Raw genomic sequence first — 18,088 nt, forward strand, 5'->3', positions numbered from 1 at the left:
GCTGTTGTAGAGTTTTCTATCTCTGCCACCACAAGGCAAATTTCACTTGTCCATGAGAGCGACAACAAAGACACAAACGAGACATTAAATCATGCATGCTGACAGTAACTCCTGTGGTCAGTTTAGAATCACCAGTTAACCTAACATCCGTTTCTTTTCATGGTGAAGAAGCTGGAGTGCACAGAATGGCCAAAGCATAGATTCAAACTAAGGCTTTCTTCCTCTGAGGTGACATAGCTAACCACCACATCACCGTGCAGCCTGAGAGTTTAACAAGAAAATAACTTTAAACACATTTGAACTTTAGTAATTGTAATTGAATATTTGTAACAATGTCTTTGTAGATGTGCTAAAAAGTTAAGTTGCAAGTAAAGCCAGGTGTACCGAAATATCTGCATAATAAGATAAGCAGATGGATGCAAATTTGCCTCCCATCTCAGTAACGTTAGATCAAATGGCAACAGCCAATGAGATCTCATTTCTTTGGATTAATGTGAATTCCAAAGGAGGTGAACATATGTTTTTGTGTGTCTTGTGTAAAAGCGTTGGCATATCCTGTAATGTATACAGACTACATGTCTCTGTATGCGTTTGTGCATCCCATTAACCCTTTTCTGCCTTCTGATTGACTAAGCTTCCATTGTCAAATCCCCTGGATGGAAGCGATAAGCCTCTCTCTGTTTATCTCTTCTCTTTCTGTTGTTTCTCAACTATATTCTGCAGACAGTTCCTGCATCCTCTGCATTTATAGGTGCCATATTAAATTTGTTTTTGTATGGTACATGGTCTCGTCATACCAACAGGTAATCTGGTATTCAAAGTGCATAGATGAGGCTGCTTCCTCATCACCATTAAGATAGCAGTCATTAATAGTTAAGTGGGTGGTATTGGAGATTTATTAGCTTGTCAAAAGGGTTTTGTACTCATGCAAACACTATTAGGAATGTGGGATGTTTACTTCAAATATATGTAAGGCACGCACATACAAGATTTAGCTCATTTTCTGCCCTTACTGTGCATCATGCTCTATAGCTTCAACTATTTCTCTTTAGTTTAGATCACCTACTGTGTTCTGTATTCCTACCTTGTATTATTCTCTCCCCCTCCTCACACTTTCTAGCTCCCCCATTTCCAGTCTTTAGATATCAATTTCTATTTTTTTCTTCATTTGAATATTTATTTTTCTTTTTGCAAGTTTCTAAGCAGTAGATCTTTTCCTATTAATGTGAAAAGATTTTAATAATGAATATTATATTATGGTATCTTGTATTAAGATTGTGATCTTTTCTACTTAACTCAATTCTTGGGTTTTCTAATCCTATTATTTTTATGAAATTTATTAATTTCAAGATCATTTCTAGTGATAGGAAGAATTAGTATCTCATAACCACAGCATAAGCAAAAATTAGGTAAAGTTGATAGGCCTCAGTGATCAGACTTCAGGATTCTGCTTTATCTAGCAGAAAATAATTCCAATATTCCAAATTCCAATAATTCCAAAACATTATTTTAATGAATTCCAACTTTTTCTGTTCTACTGATAAGCCCAAGGGGTTTGTCTGCATGAATAAACCTGAATGCAAATTGGATTTAACAACACTTAATGCACTTATGAGCTTATTGCAAAGTTTCACTGATTGGTTCAAGAAAAGCGTTTTAATTATTCCTGCTATGACTGCAAGCATTTTGTCTTGTTTGTTAGTAGATCAGTTTGTTCATCCATTCATCAGGAACAGAAGGGTTGACATTTGGCAAGTTTCCGAGTCAGTGACGCTAATCTTGTGCCTTTCTGGAAACTGTTATCATTGATCTGTTCTGCCAGGTTGAATAAGTTGTGTGAAGCATCTACAATTTTGAATATGTTGCTTCTTTGCAGTATGATCAATATTTGAAGAATTAACTTTATTTGTTGGCATAAATACACAGATCTTTTTAGGGGAATTTTTTTAGGGGAAGTTGTACCATCTCTGTGCACATACACTGCTTTGAACTGCAATGTGACCTGTTTGCTGCAGGACACAACCACAACTCCATAATCCTAGTTTTTGATGTGTTATTTTGAGAAATCTGAAAGCAGTAATGCATTTCAGCAGTTTTAGTCAGTGCAGCATCCCTGTTTACACAACATCTGAATTTCAAATTTGATCAGTAGCATGGACCACTTTAAGCAGTTGATCCAGAAGGGAACTGAAATTATGACATTTGTGATTTGTTTGCTCAAATGGAAAATTCATAATTCATGTAGGATATGTTGAAAGATATCTTTGTTTTTTTTTTTTTTTTATTATGCCCACAAATCCATGCAGTTGGGCTGTTCCTCCTGCCTTCTTCCTGCACACACCTTCTCACTGGCCCTCACTTTTTCTCCCCCCCATGCAGTTTGTCATCCCTTTATACCGCTTCCTTTTCCACTTGTCTTCTGTAACAAGTTGCAGAACAGGGGTGACAGATCTGCATCGTATTGTGGCTCAGCCTGTGTTTTCGTGTGTTTAAAAGTTGCATCAATTCTTTTGGTTCCTCATGCATCTTGCAAATAAAGTTATCAGCTAGACACAGCTATTTTAGGTGAGTGTATATGTGACGAGAAAGCGTACAGCTGACTGTGATTAGATCAAGATTGACCCTAATACATCAGGATATCTCTCTATGCACATCCTTAAACACAGACAGGGTTGGTGGATTAAGCAGGACTGTGCTTCTGTAATCATAACTATCCTCTGGAAAGAGCCCAGTAATAATACCTCTGTGTGTTACTGCTTAATCTCTCCCTCCACATACTAAATTTGTTGTGTGCCACATGCTAATCCATCCCTCCAGCACTCACTATTGTAATTAACAAATGCACAGTGCATCTGAATCTCTCAAAGATAGTGAGGAGAAGGGAGGGTGGGTAGGAAAATGGGTACATGAAAGTAACATTTGCTAAGCGTGGAGGAAGTGGGATTTAATAGGTGGTGGTGGGATGCGTGGGTGATTCAGTAACATGTGAATAGCAGCAACAAAGATAACCCAGTTTTTTGTTAACCTAGTGGATGTTATGACTACAGCTGTCAGCACCTGTCAGTATTTGCTTTAGCCTTGGAAACATAATGTACTGGTTCTGTGCCTCTTTGTCAGGGATTTTACTGTACTCAATTGCAAGTTAGCTCTACTGTACGATTACTCAGGCAGTATGATGCTGGTGCCCTATTTCTATACAAACACAAGACTTCAGGTATAATTTCACTTGTTTCTGGATAACTCAGAGACAGTGTAGAGACACGCAAATGATTATTATCTTAACCTTATAATCAAGTCGAATTATGAAGAAAACATATTGAAATATAACTGATCCCACTGACGTCACGGCTACTTCTCAGAAATGTTTGGAAGTGTAAAAGGTAGAAAATAAGTCTCTTAACAATAGGCTGTGGACATGAATTTATTGTGTAGTATTTTTCCAAGAAAAAGTGTGACCAACTATATGTAAGATAATGAGAACTCAGTGTTTACTGCAGGCATTATAGCATAAGAAAAATACACAGCTGAGTCAGCTGATGACAAGGTGTCTTGATGAAATTTACAGATATGGGCATTACCTTAAGGAGTGTAATTCTTAGTCATACTCATTTTCACACATTTTCAGACCCAAGCCCACCTCTGTACCCACTACGCTACAACTCTCTCTCACAGAAACAGTGTTGTAATCACCTGGTAAACGTGATGGAAGTTACAAATGATTGAAGAAAAAAAATGGTACAAAAAGGGAATCTAAAAAGTACAAGATATATTAAAAAACTCTGTCCATGGCATGCCTGAAGCTGTTTTTCCTGCATATCCTTCAATAATCTTTCTAGATTACTGTTATAAAGATGATATATAAAATGGGGCTCTTTCTGTCTCTGACTCTCCTTCCATGTCTAATCCAGCAGTGGGAATGAGAGCTAGGATGTGATCATGAAATAATTATCAATATATCTCTAGACATCTTTTTTCCTTTGGTACTTGGTAGTTCTTATGTGCTTATAACATTCAGTAATTAATTCATATTGAATGTTGGAGCTACTGGATATTGGAAGAGATGTGTCCACTTAACTGTGAGATTACATTTGTACATGCATTTCCCAGCACTGAAAAAGAACCAAGGAGGAAAGTAAAGTGTGCCTGTAGCAGGATACTTGTAGTAAATCAATACAGATATCAGCATAACAAAAATAATCTGCAATAAGCAGCATTATCACTCATTAAGTGTTCTTGTTTGGAGCATGGGAAAACCTACTGCAACCTACTGCATTTGTCAATAATCTGTGATGTATGATGTGTGTAGTTATGGTGACCTAAGATTCTTTAGTGATGAGGCACACACCACACATTAGGACTGGCCGACCTGCTTTCTTCATTATTTTTAGTGACTGGTTTTGGTCTTGTTGGAGAGTGTCAGTATCGCTGTTTTATTCTTGAGTCCAAAGTGTGCAACATATTGCAAAAAGCCCGGCTTCTAGGACTGAATATTGACTCAAATCCTTGGCAGTTATAGCTGTGATAGTTTGTAATTTGCTTTGCTCCATTCACAGTTGGGATGATCTTCTAACCTCACTGGCTCGATGGTTCTCTGGTTGACAGGAGTCAGATGTTTTAATCTTTCTTTGGCTAGAAATTCGTGATGTGTTTAGTCATGTTTCTGAATTTTAATGCATTTATAATTTGATCATTTTACCCATACCCGATGTACTTCCAGTGATTATCCCTGACACCTGTTGTTTGCTCTAAACCCTGTCCTCACTCCATCCTCATGTCACATAATGTGTTCTAGCGTTCCATCATTCACTCTGTGTCTCAAACTGTTTGTTGCATTTCAATTAGTTTTCTCTTGCTTTCCTAGGCTCTACGAGGGGAAGGAGCAGGGCGAGTTTGAGGAGTCGCTCAGGAGGCTTTTCGAGTCTATCAACAACTTGATGAGAACAGACTACACCACCACGCTGTTGCTCAGGGTAATACCATATTCTCACCTCGTATCAACTCATCTTCAACTACTACTTCTTTTTATTATCTCTTCCCCTTCTTCTCATCCTTATTCTTCTCATTTATTCTCTGCCTCCTTTATTTTTTGTCTCCTTTTCCTTATGATCCCCCTTCTGTTGTCTGATTGTGCTGCATCAGTATTCTGCTGCATAATGTCTTTTTCTTATTCTAACTGCCTACACCAAGACATTTGGGCAGATTCAGTCACACAAAGTTTGGAAGAGAGAACAGCCATGTGAAAAATGAAATACATTCTTTCTCACACAAGTGAAGATACCCCGTTTGATGACAAAGTCACCTTCTACAGGGGTTTAAGCCACCAATTTTTAGTGTGTTTTTGTTGAACGTATTTGTGTGTTTGTGTGTATCAGGTTGCTGCTCTGAAGTACCTGCCAACAGTCCTGCATGACGTTGAGAAAGTATTTGATGGCAAACTCCTGAGGTAAGCTCATGCTTAAAAACAAAAAAAACATACAGACACACACACACACACTCGCGCTTATACACACACTAGCACCTTATCCTTGGTGTCATTCAGGTGCATCGACAGAGAAGATGTTTAGGAGCAATCTGAGTTTCCCTCTTGGCTTTGTTTCGTGACCCTCCTTCTACCTCCCACACAGTCCACAGTGGTTAAGCTTTACTTTCTTAGCAGGTAATAAATATCTCATCAAACTGACATAAAGATCAGGACAAACATTCACACCCACTCAGCTGCTCCTCGATTTGCCCCCGAGTAAGATGACAGTCTTACGAAAACCATCAAACAAAACCATTCGACTCATCTCTGTTTTCATCTCAAACCCCTGAAACAAAAAAAAAAACAAAAAAACGTTTTGAATGGCTCACTTAACCTCCCACTGACCTACGACCAAACATGAAACGAACTCTTTAGACCAGGAAATAACATGACTGACCATGTATTTAGTCTTTTTTCTTCTTTTCAAATGACATGTTTCAAGCATTTCTTCATTTGTACACTGTTAATATAACATTTTTTAACATTCTCCTTTCTGTGACCTCCATGTGATTGAGATTATCTGCATCTGCCTCTTTAGCCCCTCCCTTCATTGTTTCTAACACCTGGCTCACAGACACACAAAAGAACACACACATCTGTTCATGGGTACAAAAATGGTGAAGGGCAGAGTTAAATGTCAGGGCATGTGCTCTCATATTTTATCATCTGTCATTCATTTTCTCTTGTCCTTTCTTTTACGCATATTCACTCATCCCTTATTGTATTCTGCACTTCTTCACACACTCATACACAAACCTATCTGAACCATCTGATCTTGAAAGTAAGGTCCCCACTGCATACTTGATAAGAATTGCCCTGAGCACTTTCCACAAGCAAGCCGTGTGAATTACAATCACAGTGCAGGAGGTGGACATCAAAGCATTTTCGTCTTCTGTATAGATGCATTTCTACACTGTAAACTCACCTGTGGTTGTGATCTGTGGAGTGATAGGAGCAAAGATCTGTCAGCTGTTGGTGTTTTATTGACTCTATCCTTTGAATGTCCATAGGCTACAGGCTGACATTTTGGATTTTAATTAGTTTCAGCTCAGATGATTAGTGGGCCTGATAAGTCTGTGCTGAGCCTCTGTGTCCTTAATGTATTCTCATGTCAGCTTACACAAATCAAAACATGCACACAAAGCTTTTTGTCATGGTTTGGTTTGGGTGTACATTATTTTATGTAATTAATGAAAGTGCTGTTGGCCTGTGTGACATAATATGAGGAGACAGAGACAAAGTGAGACACAGATGAAAAATAAAGACAGAGGGTTTGCCCCTGCTCTGAGTATTCAATCTTTCTAAGTGGCATGAAGGCTTGCAACCAGCCCATTTAATTATTCTAAAATTGAATTCAGGGTGGAGGATAAGTCAAACCTGTGTCTTCATTAAAGTATTTGTAGGCTCTGGCTCATTTGTTTTCATGCTGCCCGACTCACGTTTCTGGCTTGTGTTTTCAGTGTTACTTTAAGTGCTCCTTATTAGTGGCTGCATATTTTCTAACCTTAAAGGTGAGATGTTTAAAGCTGGATTTACTAAAAGGGAGGGTTTTGTTTTTAATCTTTGCATCAAGGGATGCTGCAAATGACCAAGGACCATAGAAATTTCTGTTGTTAAAATTCAGAAGATAACCATAATGTGTAGGAAAATCTTCTTGAATACTTATTGTAATTTTTTCAAAGAAACACACCTGCTACTGTCCTCAGAAGCAACAATCAGCCTATTATTCACCCCACTTCTTATCACTTCTCTCCTCAGTCAGTTGCTGTATGACTTTTATTCCTGCATCCCACCGGAGAAACTCCAAAAACAAAAAGTGTCCTCAATGACTGAAATTGTCAGCAGCCAACTTTTCCAGAAACAAGGTGAGTTATTTCTTTTTCAATTGTAGGTCTCATTACTGAGCTGGACAACAGCAGAGTTAATACTGTGTGAGAAAGCAATCATAGATTTGTGCAGCATCAAAAAACTGTCAATTTATTCTGTGTGAAAGACCACAAAATCCTTTGGCGCATTAGTCTCTTCTCTTGTAAAGTTAGAGATAACATCAAAGCATCTGTTAAACACTGAGATATTCCATCAGGTCTGAAAATACAAGTGGCTCTATTCTGCTTTATGACCAGCAAGAGTGCGCTTTGCTCTTCAGGCTTTATGTTTGCAATATTGAAAGAGTAATGTTCCATTGTCTTTTGAGACCATCCAGCCCAAAACTGTCAGTAAAAGCTTCAGCCAGATGGTTTAAAGACAAAGTGGAGGTTGTGCACGTAGATAAATTCTCTTTTTTTTTAAGACCACACACGCACATTCAGATGAGATCAATTTGATTAAATATCACTTCTGAGATTGTACGTGCTACATCATTCTTCTTGGGTGTTTAAATAGTAACCTGATTTTCTTAAAAAATGTTGACTACTTTAAATATGTTTGGAGAAGCTTAATTTATGATTCTCTACCATTTAGTTTTACTTGCTTTTTTCTCCTAGGATTTATTTTTACAAATAAAGAATATAGTTATTTGATGTTGCTGTTACAACATACAATTTAGTGCTGTTAGGTTCGTGCACATCACAGTAAGTGCTATAGGCCTAAGTTAGAAGCCACCTTGTTAGAATCAGTCTGAGTAGCACTGAATAATGTCCTCCTGCCACTGGTGGTAAAAGTCACTTCAAGTTACTCTTGCTGAGAGTCTTGAGGTTAAAATAACCTTTAACGAAGCACAAATTTCTCATCCACACAATCTTACTTGGGGGCTTTTGTAGTTCTTGTTTTCTCTGACTTTCTCCATCCTGATTTAAGTTATGCATAAACCTTAATACTCCATTCATGCCACCAGTATATCTTGGTCATGAGGCAAGTGAGGCACTTTAATGTCATAAGTTATATCTGCTGTCAGCTGAAGGAGAGGTGGTCGTAACATGCAATGGTTGTGGAAGACAGAAGATCTTATCACATTATGTCTGCGGAATTTCTTTAAACGGACCGCGCACTGACTCTTTAGTTTTATTTTGTATGTTTAATTTGCTGAGTATTGGTTACTTTTGCTGCAAAGGTTCACAAAGTGATGGATTAAAGTGATCTAATGTTGTAATGCACACTAGTTAAGCTCATAATCTGTATTCAGTGGTAAATTATAAGTGACCAAATTTGATTTGAAGCAGAAATTGGTTTCCACTGGTCAGGAAAACTAATGTGATATGCGGTGAAAGACTTGGGAAAAAATCCCAGCCAGATATGGCCTTTTTATATTCCTGCAACAAAGCAAAAAGTCTAATAAACAGTAGCAGCAGCTTCATTGTCTTCATCTCTGGAGACCTTCAGCCTTTGAGAAAGAGGAACCCTCAGCTTTCATAAACTTGACACACACAGAACCAGTACATTATGTTTCCAAGGCTATTCTTTATGACTTTTTTAAGTTCTAGAATTTTTCATTGGGCAAACAAGTAAAAAATAAAATAAATGCATTGAAAAATGTGAAAAATGAGTTATTTAAAAGATAAAATATTTAAAAGATAAATAATGTTTTACACTTTAAATATTGCACTTTGAGGTACATCCTTTGTTTCATACCTCAGCCTGGTTCCTACCTCAGATAGTTTAATTATTCCTCAGAAAAAAAGATACCATTCAAGCTTTTCCTCATGTTTTTGTACTGTGGGAGTGAAAGCTGCAGCTGTGGCTATGAGCGTGGACTGAATAGGTGGCAACAATAGGAAAATGCCAGTATTTTGAGAGTAATAGCTCACAGCAACATATCGGGGGAAAAAAGAACTATGAACTAGTTCATTTTTAGACCTGTGAAATGTGAATTATGAACTTTAAACTGAATTAGTTCATTTTAAAATGTTTGCATGTCTCCTGGCTTCCTCACACAGTCCAAAGACATGCATGTTAGGCTGATTTGAGTCTAACTTCTCGCTAGCTCCAGCCCCCTTGCAACTCTGCATTTGAATAATCCGTTATCTTGAGAAAGCAAACTTTGTTTTCTCAAGATAACGAGACAAATTATCCTGTTAGCACATGAAAACAGTGTTAAAAAAAGCTATGCAAGCCTGGCCGCTATCAGCTTCTGTACATCAGTGGTGCTTCCTAAATAAGTGAGAGGACTGCTTTGAGTATTATTTTGACCAATCAGTTATTGCTAGCTGAGTCTGTAGCTAAGGATATGGGTCCAGGATGTGCGTCTTTGATATTGATCCTGGCTCAGATGATTGATTCCTCTGGGGTTTGGCTCTTTGGCTTGCTGTCAACACACTCAGACTCACACTCTGTCACCAGAAATAGAGGGAGAGATAGAAGAAGATCCAGAGATGAGATGAGCAGGAATTTACATTGAGCCAAAATGGCTCTTCACAGTTTGATTCAGCAGGAGTGTGAATATCTTTATTTGGAATGTAAGTGTTTGTTCAGGTGCTAAAGTGATTAAGCTAAGTCAGGTCAGGGAGATAAGACTAAATAGAAGAGAAAGTAAAGAAAAAAAAAATAATGGAAATAATTTACAAAAAAAAAAAAAAGATGATGTATTCTTAGTCATATTGTGATCATTCTGAATAATGAATGAAAACTAAATTAATATATTTTCTTGGTTCTTTCTCTTCCAAACTGAAATACTTCTTCAGGTCTAACTGACTGGTGGGTAGTGTTAAGTTAATAAAACAAAAAACTGTGGAGTCAGAACTGAAAAAGACATTCAGATGAAAAACCTTCGAGAACTAGTTCAGTTTTATTCAAGCTTTTCACACACATAGGAAAGTTAAGCAATATTACAATATTGTATGACTGGACAGAAAGAAATGTGGTGTCATGATGGTTGGTGTCATGACTCAATCTTAAATTACAGCTTCTGTTTTGTATTCACACAGAAATATATATTTTAATAGGAGGTAAAGGGTAAGTAGGATTATTACATGCGGTGACATGACATCAAAATATGAACTGCTCTATATTCAAACACAGGGATGCAAAATTGAGGAATAATGACTAAACTTACCAACTGCAAGATGCAAATGAAACACTGAAGCCTGAAGGTCACATTTCCTCTAAAACACATTTATACCTTGTCCTTTTATTAAAAACTAAACAGTTTGATGTTTTTTATCTTACTTACACCACAGCATGTCATTTCTCTCTAAATTCTTTGTGTATCACACACACCCTGATGTGCACACATAGGGAAATGTACACAAACACAACACAAACACCTCCAGAAATATGTCGCTTCAATCACCTGAAAAGCAGACAAAAATATGTTTTTGAAACTCTCCCAGGGAGGCAAAGATGGAAACACGTGTTATGCTGAGAAGTTCATGTCCATCGTGGTAGATGCAAATGAACACACAGAATCTGCCCGTCATTGTAGTAATTTCTGAGACGTAAATTTTATTAACGTCAACATGTTATGAGATCTGAAACTGAAAAATGTTTAGAGCGACTCCACTCAGTAAACCCCTCTTTATTCACTTTATAAGGACAATTTCAAAGTTGGACTGTTTTCTGTCCTCTGTGTTCCACTTTAGTTATTTATGGACTTCACAGCTAAGCGAAGCTGTCACAGGCGCAGGCAGGCAGGGCGCCATTTAGCTCAACTGGTTGAGTAGCAGCCCCATGTACATAGGCTTCAGCTCCTCAGAGTAGCCGGTCCAGGTTTGGATCCCAGCCTGACCCTTTGCTGAAGGATTCAGCTTTGCTAAAACCTTTAAAAAAAAAAAAAAAAAAAAAATGTTGCACAAGAAAGGTGACAGGAGTTACAATGGAAGCAAGTGGATGCTGTTTAAAATGAAAATTAATAGCACACCCTTGCTATATGTAACATTTTAAACAGTGATTTAAAAATGATTAATTGTTCAGTCATTGTTGGCAAATAGTGGACCAGACAAATGGATAGAAAAGAAAAGTGTATAATGAAAGAGAGGAATTGGGAAGAAAAAAAAGCTGGTAGAGAACAAGGAGCAGATAATGACAGAGGGAAATGCTGGTCCTTTTAAGCTTTTAGACAAAAAATATCTTGAGAGTAAAATTTAAATTTGTTAGAATTATTTTATTATTTAACTGTTCAGATATTATTAGTGTTTAAAAGTCTTCTCACAGTCCGTCTATCACCAAATGTGTATGCTGTTGGTCAGCAGCACCTGGCTTCTCTCTTCTCTTCTCACCCCATCCTCCAGCAAGGTGTTTTTTTTTCCTTTCTTGTATTCAACAACTCATTCCATCTCAATCCCTGCTTTTCCAAATGAGGGCTGACACTCAGTCTAATTGAGATGCATTTTTGCATTGGGATGCTAATCAGAGGGCCTGTATACTAGGGTCCTATTCGTTCAGCGGCCTGAATATATGCAGCAGAGCTAAATTACATATTTATGATACTTAATGGCACCGATGTCCTATCACTGCACTGTAATGCATATTTAATATCCCCACCTATCCGTCTGTCTGTCTAAGTAGACCTGCCAAGCTCACTGTTCAGGGAAAAATGTCAAGCTGCTAATGCTGACAATCCAATGTAGGAACAGTCAAATGATCGAAGGGGTAGTGTGTGTTTTTGTGTGTGTGTGTGTGTGTCAGTGTGGGACAGGAGATGAATTGCACTTTGAGATTTGACAGAATGGTATCATAATCCATATTGCAGAGACAAGGAGGATGAACCTAAATGCAGGAGAATGGGATGAGAGGCAAGCAGAGGTAGGAATTAGTACTTTGTTAAACATAAACAAAAAGTGCTGCATTCCAGAGAAAATTAAATCACAAAAATGGCTAAACTGGACAAGAGATCCAGATAAAACAGATTTTATTTAATGAAAAAAACTGTAAAGATGGAATAATTTCAAGAGGTGTGCATAAAACAAACAAAAAAAACAATAAAAGAAGACAATAAAAGAAAACAGAAGACATGGAGACATGGGCACTAAACCTCATGTTGGTTGGGTTGACCCATGAGGGTTAAAGTAGAGATGGAGCAATGGTGTCATCAGCTCAGGAAACAAGTATTTGGATTATAATCATGGGACCAAAAAGCTGCAACTTTTCGACTTATTCACTTTGGAACACAGTAAAAAAAAAAGAAAAAAAAAAGTGTTTTCTGGCTCCCAAAACCCTGGCTAGTGGATGAAATGTCCAAACAATTAAAATCTTAAGCAAATGTGGCCTAACATGACAAACGATGAACTGGCAGAGAACATAAGCAAATGTACTCTGATGGACTAATAACAGATGAGAAGCAGGTGTGGCAATCAGCAACTGAAGACCAGGTGTGTCATTTACAGGAGGTAACTTAGCTAATAGATAAGGGCAAAACCTGTAAAAAATAGAACAGAAAACAGGCTAAAAACAACGTTTATCTAGTTTCCTGCTCTATATAAAGTTTATCTTTTTTCCTGTTTAACTAAATATAACACATGAACCATGACAAATAGGAATCAACAACCCCTTGGGGATTAATAATATTTACAAAATAAATGTAAGATTATACCCCAAAAAAATCTGTGAATTGGTTGGATATTATTTTTAAAAACTATGGATAATAACTGGATTTTTAAAGTAGGCTATCTTCAGTTTCTAGTTATTTCCACTTCTCCAAAACCACTGGGTGTATAATGAAGACCATAAATGCTGCAGTTTTTGTTTTTACACTTATATACTGTCACTGAAAGATTTTGGGAGATGTTTCCTCTGCAAGACGATGCTATTTACTGCCAGCTACTTTGACAGAATCTTTATGCATAAACAGAAACCCAAGGGTGTATGAAAACTTAACTGTGGGCAAAGTTTGGTACGAATTAATCCTGAAACACATGCAGGCATATCTGGGTGAAAGTCAGAATATTAAAATTCCTTAAATATAATATGTAATATTTTTTTAATTCATTTGTGTTGTTTACTTAATTTATTAAGCAAAAGAAAAAATAACTTGCTAATTCTCTAATGAGGTCTCAAGGTCTCTTGGATGCCTTTTTCTCCATCCCTGGTTTGAAATAATAATAAGAGTGTGTGCCCAACATACCAACTCTGGTCTGTCCATGTGTTTGGATTTTTTCATGACTGATTGTATCCATCCTTCATGGGCAGTGTTTGAAGGGATTGGAATGTTTTTTGTCCCCTACTCAAAAATAATACTCTGCCAGGATTAAGGGTCTTGGCAAGCACATAGTGTATCCACACACACGCTTGAAATGTGCACATGCCAATACTGGCAAGCATGCATTAATAGACATGTGCAAACTGTCATGTGGGTTAATCTGGTTTAGAGACTAAATTAAATTTACAAGGCGCATTATGGCTCAATTTAGGCAAATTATTATTCCATCAGGCAATCACTGTGACAGATTGAGAGCATCAACTCTGATAAAAGGAAAAAAAAAAAAAAGAATAAGAGATAAGGGAGAGCATGAATAGAAAGCAGTATGAGTCATGTGTTTTTCCCCCCTCACATTTCCCAAAGCTAGTCAGATTCAGCCCACTATCTGTTTTCTTAGCGAGGCTCCCATTGCCCCTGCTGCAGGTATGCCATCATTATTGTAGAATATATTAAAGAGTTAAAAACACACACACACAAATTGTTTTATTAGAAAAGGCTCTTGTAAAACTAATGTTAACAGAAAGATTTGAAAATGAAAACCAAAGGCAGCCAGCAGAGTAAATATTTAGTATGTAGGCTTTTTCTTAATGTTATCACATTAATCTCTGTAAAGAGCAGCGTTCTCATTACTTGAATTGCTTTAGTTTTACTGCCACACATTACAGAGCATTGTTGACACAGTTCACACCATGTCTGTATTTCCCTGATGTGATTACTTAACAGAGACATGCCAGTGCTTGATGAATATGGATGAGTGAGGCACTGAACAGTTATTATTGTCAGGATTTAATCAGTGCTGAGTGATCATGGTCATCTCTACGCTCTCAACCAATCAACATTAGTGATAGGTCACAGTAGGCCTCAGGTATAATGACACTGGATGTGATTTAGCATATCTGGCTTCTAGGAAAGACTTTTATTAGTTATATTTGAACATGTAACTAAGCAACTTCTGGTTACTAAAATAAAAACTCCTGAGCAACGGTTGTAAGTTGTGAGGTTGTGTAAGCAAGAGAGTCAGTCTGAGGGTAAGAAAGAGTGTGCATGCACCACAACCAGTTTGCAATTATTGTGATGAGATTCTAGCCCTGGTCATTCTCAAAGCAGCTGCTTCACTTGCAATTTCAGATCTCTCAGCTTTACTGCAGCATGTAGTCTGTGGAGATACGAGTGTGTAACAGGTTGCTTGTTAGTAAAGTGAGTTTCCATTTGCTTCATGCTCTGTCTTTAGTTATAGAGACATACATCATTACAGGATAGATATGTGAATAGCAAAAAAGTTAAACAATTATATGACTTTCCCTTCAGGCTGTCTCAAAGTGTTCCTCTTTGTTCTCTTCCGCTTCACTAATTATGAACTGACATATCTTTTTTTCTTCTTTTCCTTTCCTTCTGTGTTCCTCCTGCTCTGATATGTTATTTGATGTTGCTCTACATTACATGAGATTTTGTGGCATCACAATAAAGATCATGTCACGCTTTACTGTTAAGCTAACAAACATCAGGCAAGAGTGATGGCAAAAGCTACAGTTATCAGTGTAAACAGGATCCTAGCTGGAGACTCCATCTGGTGCACGTGGTTTTTAAACGTTGTTTAAGCTGACCTAAAATAGCTGCTCTTTGTAAAGCTTTGGCTTGATAGTTTTAAAAGGTTAATGAGAGTGCAGGAGGCAGTGACTGTGATTCAAATTCTGTAAAGACTGCGGTTTGGGAGGTTGTGAATGGACAAAACGTGGGATGGATGAGACTAATGGAGTAAAGTGAAAGGAGTTTAATCATTTTGGGAAATGCCTCTGTCTCACACCCTCCCTCTATCTCATTTATATTCCAATGCCTGTGCCTGTGGGGCGATCTCAGCGGAAACTGAATGCAGGCAAGGACAGCAGAGGGACACAGTGAATGAACATACTTACCCATAATTCATTTGGTACAGATGTGAGGATGTGTTATTGTTAAGCAGAGATGGGAGCAACATGACAGAGCGCCATGTTTTTATCAGGAGCTGTCTTTCCACAGTACTGTGAGACCAATTTCTCAGGTTACAGCTGCTTGTAATTTCTGGGAGTGCCTAAGGCTTAACTATTTTTCTTTTGGGATGCTTGGTTATTGTACAGCAGTAGTGGTCACAGTTGCAGTGTATGACAACACCCGCAGACAATATCTACATGCGCTACACTTGTACAGAATGCAGTTTTGTTCAACTCTGAAAATTGACAATCTTTGGATCCTTGAACTGGAGGTACTTAGATTATATGAAGAGAGATTTTACAGCATAAACTAAAGTGTATGCCTTCTTGTTCAGTCTGTGCAAAGATCATATAAAGGCTTAACCAGAGCTTTTAGCTTTCTGACATATCACTGGACACTGGAATAAATCTGCATCAATCTCCATCAAGTTGGAGATAAAACAATGTTCATCTATCACTGATTTTTTTGGTTACACTAATTGAAATGTTGTAGCTACCAAGAGAGTAATTGGTCAGTCTGTTTAATAGTTACACAAAAATAGAGCAGAAGGGAAAGGCAAAGATGAGAGGTGGCAATTACAGGGTGACTCATAGAGGGTGGCTAAGGCTAGGTACACACAGAAAGATTATCGTTCTGTTTTTGTCCCCATTTTGCCCCTTTTTGATCAAGGATGGCAAACCCCCGGTTGTCTTAAGTCTCATAAGATTTTCCTATAAAATGATCATTTGGTCTGAGGTGTGTTAAGAGTGAATTTGCCAGTCGGCTCCGAAACGGGTCGTGGCCGACAATGGGAAATATTGAACATGTTCAATATATATGACCAAATATCTTCACGTGTGTGTGGAAAGCGGACAACTTCTGAGTTCTGACTATGTGGAGTGTGTCGTGGAACGGAGTATAGCCAATCAGAGAGTGAGCTGACTGGGGAGCAAGGAAGGATTTAAAGTCTGTGTTCACGACGTCTCCAGTCTGTTATTTTTTTCAGTTCTGGATTTTTCTGTTAACAATAGTCTCAAGACCACCATCATTTCCTCGTCTTGTATATCCTCTTTCATGCTGGGTGTTGTGTTTTCCGGTTGTTGCTACGGTTCTTCTTCCTTGTTTTTGTTAGATCACGTTTGGTCACGCGAGATTTCTGGCTCGGAGGACTAGATTCTAGATTGGTTGTGGGACAGAATCATTGTGTGTTGTTCTGTGATGAGATTAGGAGCACACCACACAGTACCATACAAAGTGTTAAATGTCTGATTTTTTATCTTCATGTGTAAGGTGTCTAACAGGCAAAAAAATCTCATCAAATTAAAAAAAATCCTTATGCGTGTACCAGGCCTAAACCAGATGGAGAGGAAGAGGGCTCATGCTGTCAGAGACCTGGGATAAAATAAATTTAATTCCTCTAAAAACCACTTAAATGTTTTTTTTTTTTTTCAATATTAGTAGTTTCTAGTGCTTGTTATCGTTCAACCATGATTCTTTTTTTTTTTTTTTTGTGGTAAACATGGCACACAAACACAAAGCTCTGAGTGAGCTAATACGCAAGAATAAAGTCAACAATGTAAGATACAACAATGCATAATTTGATGGGATTGTGTTTTTTTTTTGCTTTGATTTTGGATTTACTATTAACATGATCTTCCTGAGCATATCAACATCCACAGCAACAAACTATTACAGTGAAAAAAGTAGTTTCAAGCATCATTTCCAGTTCATGTCACCATTGCTCACTGGTGTAGAATATTTCTTTCATTTCTCCAGCAAGAAATAGATTGTTTTTCCTAAAAGTTTAAGGACTTTTATTTTCTTCCACAAATTTGTCGAGACAGGCCATCTAAACATAAACAAAGAATATGTACAGCTTCAAATTCATAATGAGAATTAAAGATGGAGCAAAGGAAAAAGGAAGGAAAAGGGAGAGAAATACAAATGAAAAATGAAGAGTGGATGATAGAAAACACCCACAGTGACATGGGAAAGGCATTTAGTCATCACCAAGGAAGAAGACAGTTGGCATGGTCCCAGCTCCCTTTCACTTCAGAAGATTTACTTGTCGCTGTGTCCCTGAACCTCATTATCATCTTACCTATCACTCTATCTTTCTGACAGCAGGGGACAGCAACCAAAAAAGGAAAGAGATGGGGATGGAGGGATGGAGGAGGAAAATTCTGATTTACATACCACTCAGAAACTGATATTGCATCTCATTATCAGTGCTGTAGTTTATTGTGTTTGCCTGTCAAATGAAAAAATGAACAAATAAATAAATAAAACAGAGAAAGGATGAGCTGGCTGCTGAGCCATCAAAGCTCCTCTCTGTGTGGCAGCATGCCAGCAGTGGTGCATGTCTGCTCTCACAAACTTGGTAACCAAAACACATAACCACACTTTGACACAGGCACAAAAATATTCAAGCACTCCCACATCAAATTGCAGCAAAACATCAACATCAGGTGCAAAAAGGACAACTCACTTGAGCACACATACAGACTGTTAGTAATAATCACTGGCTGGGCTTTGGACAAACAAACAAACAA

At 37.7% G+C, this 18,088-nt stretch overlaps 1 protein-coding gene across 1 annotated transcript in view; it reads left to right on the forward strand.

The window, feature by feature from the left end:
- Window positions 1–18,088, forward strand: part of LOC121642833 (dedicator of cytokinesis protein 2) — a 104,732-nt gene that overhangs the window by 16,998 nt on the left and 69,646 nt on the right. Inside the window, exons 22-24 of the mRNA XM_041989813.1 lie at window positions 4,862–4,970; window positions 5,373–5,443; window positions 7,280–7,386. Coding sequence (XP_041845747.1) covers window positions 4,862–4,970; window positions 5,373–5,443; window positions 7,280–7,386 — 287 coding nt within the window. The remainder of the gene's footprint in view (window positions 1–4,861; window positions 4,971–5,372; window positions 5,444–7,279; window positions 7,387–18,088) is intronic.

This window comes from Melanotaenia boesemani, chromosome 7, assembly GCF_017639745.1.
Source record: "Melanotaenia boesemani isolate fMelBoe1 chromosome 7, fMelBoe1.pri, whole genome shotgun sequence".
In the NCBI taxonomy this organism is placed as follows: domain Eukaryota; kingdom Metazoa; phylum Chordata; class Actinopteri; order Atheriniformes; family Melanotaeniidae; genus Melanotaenia; species Melanotaenia boesemani.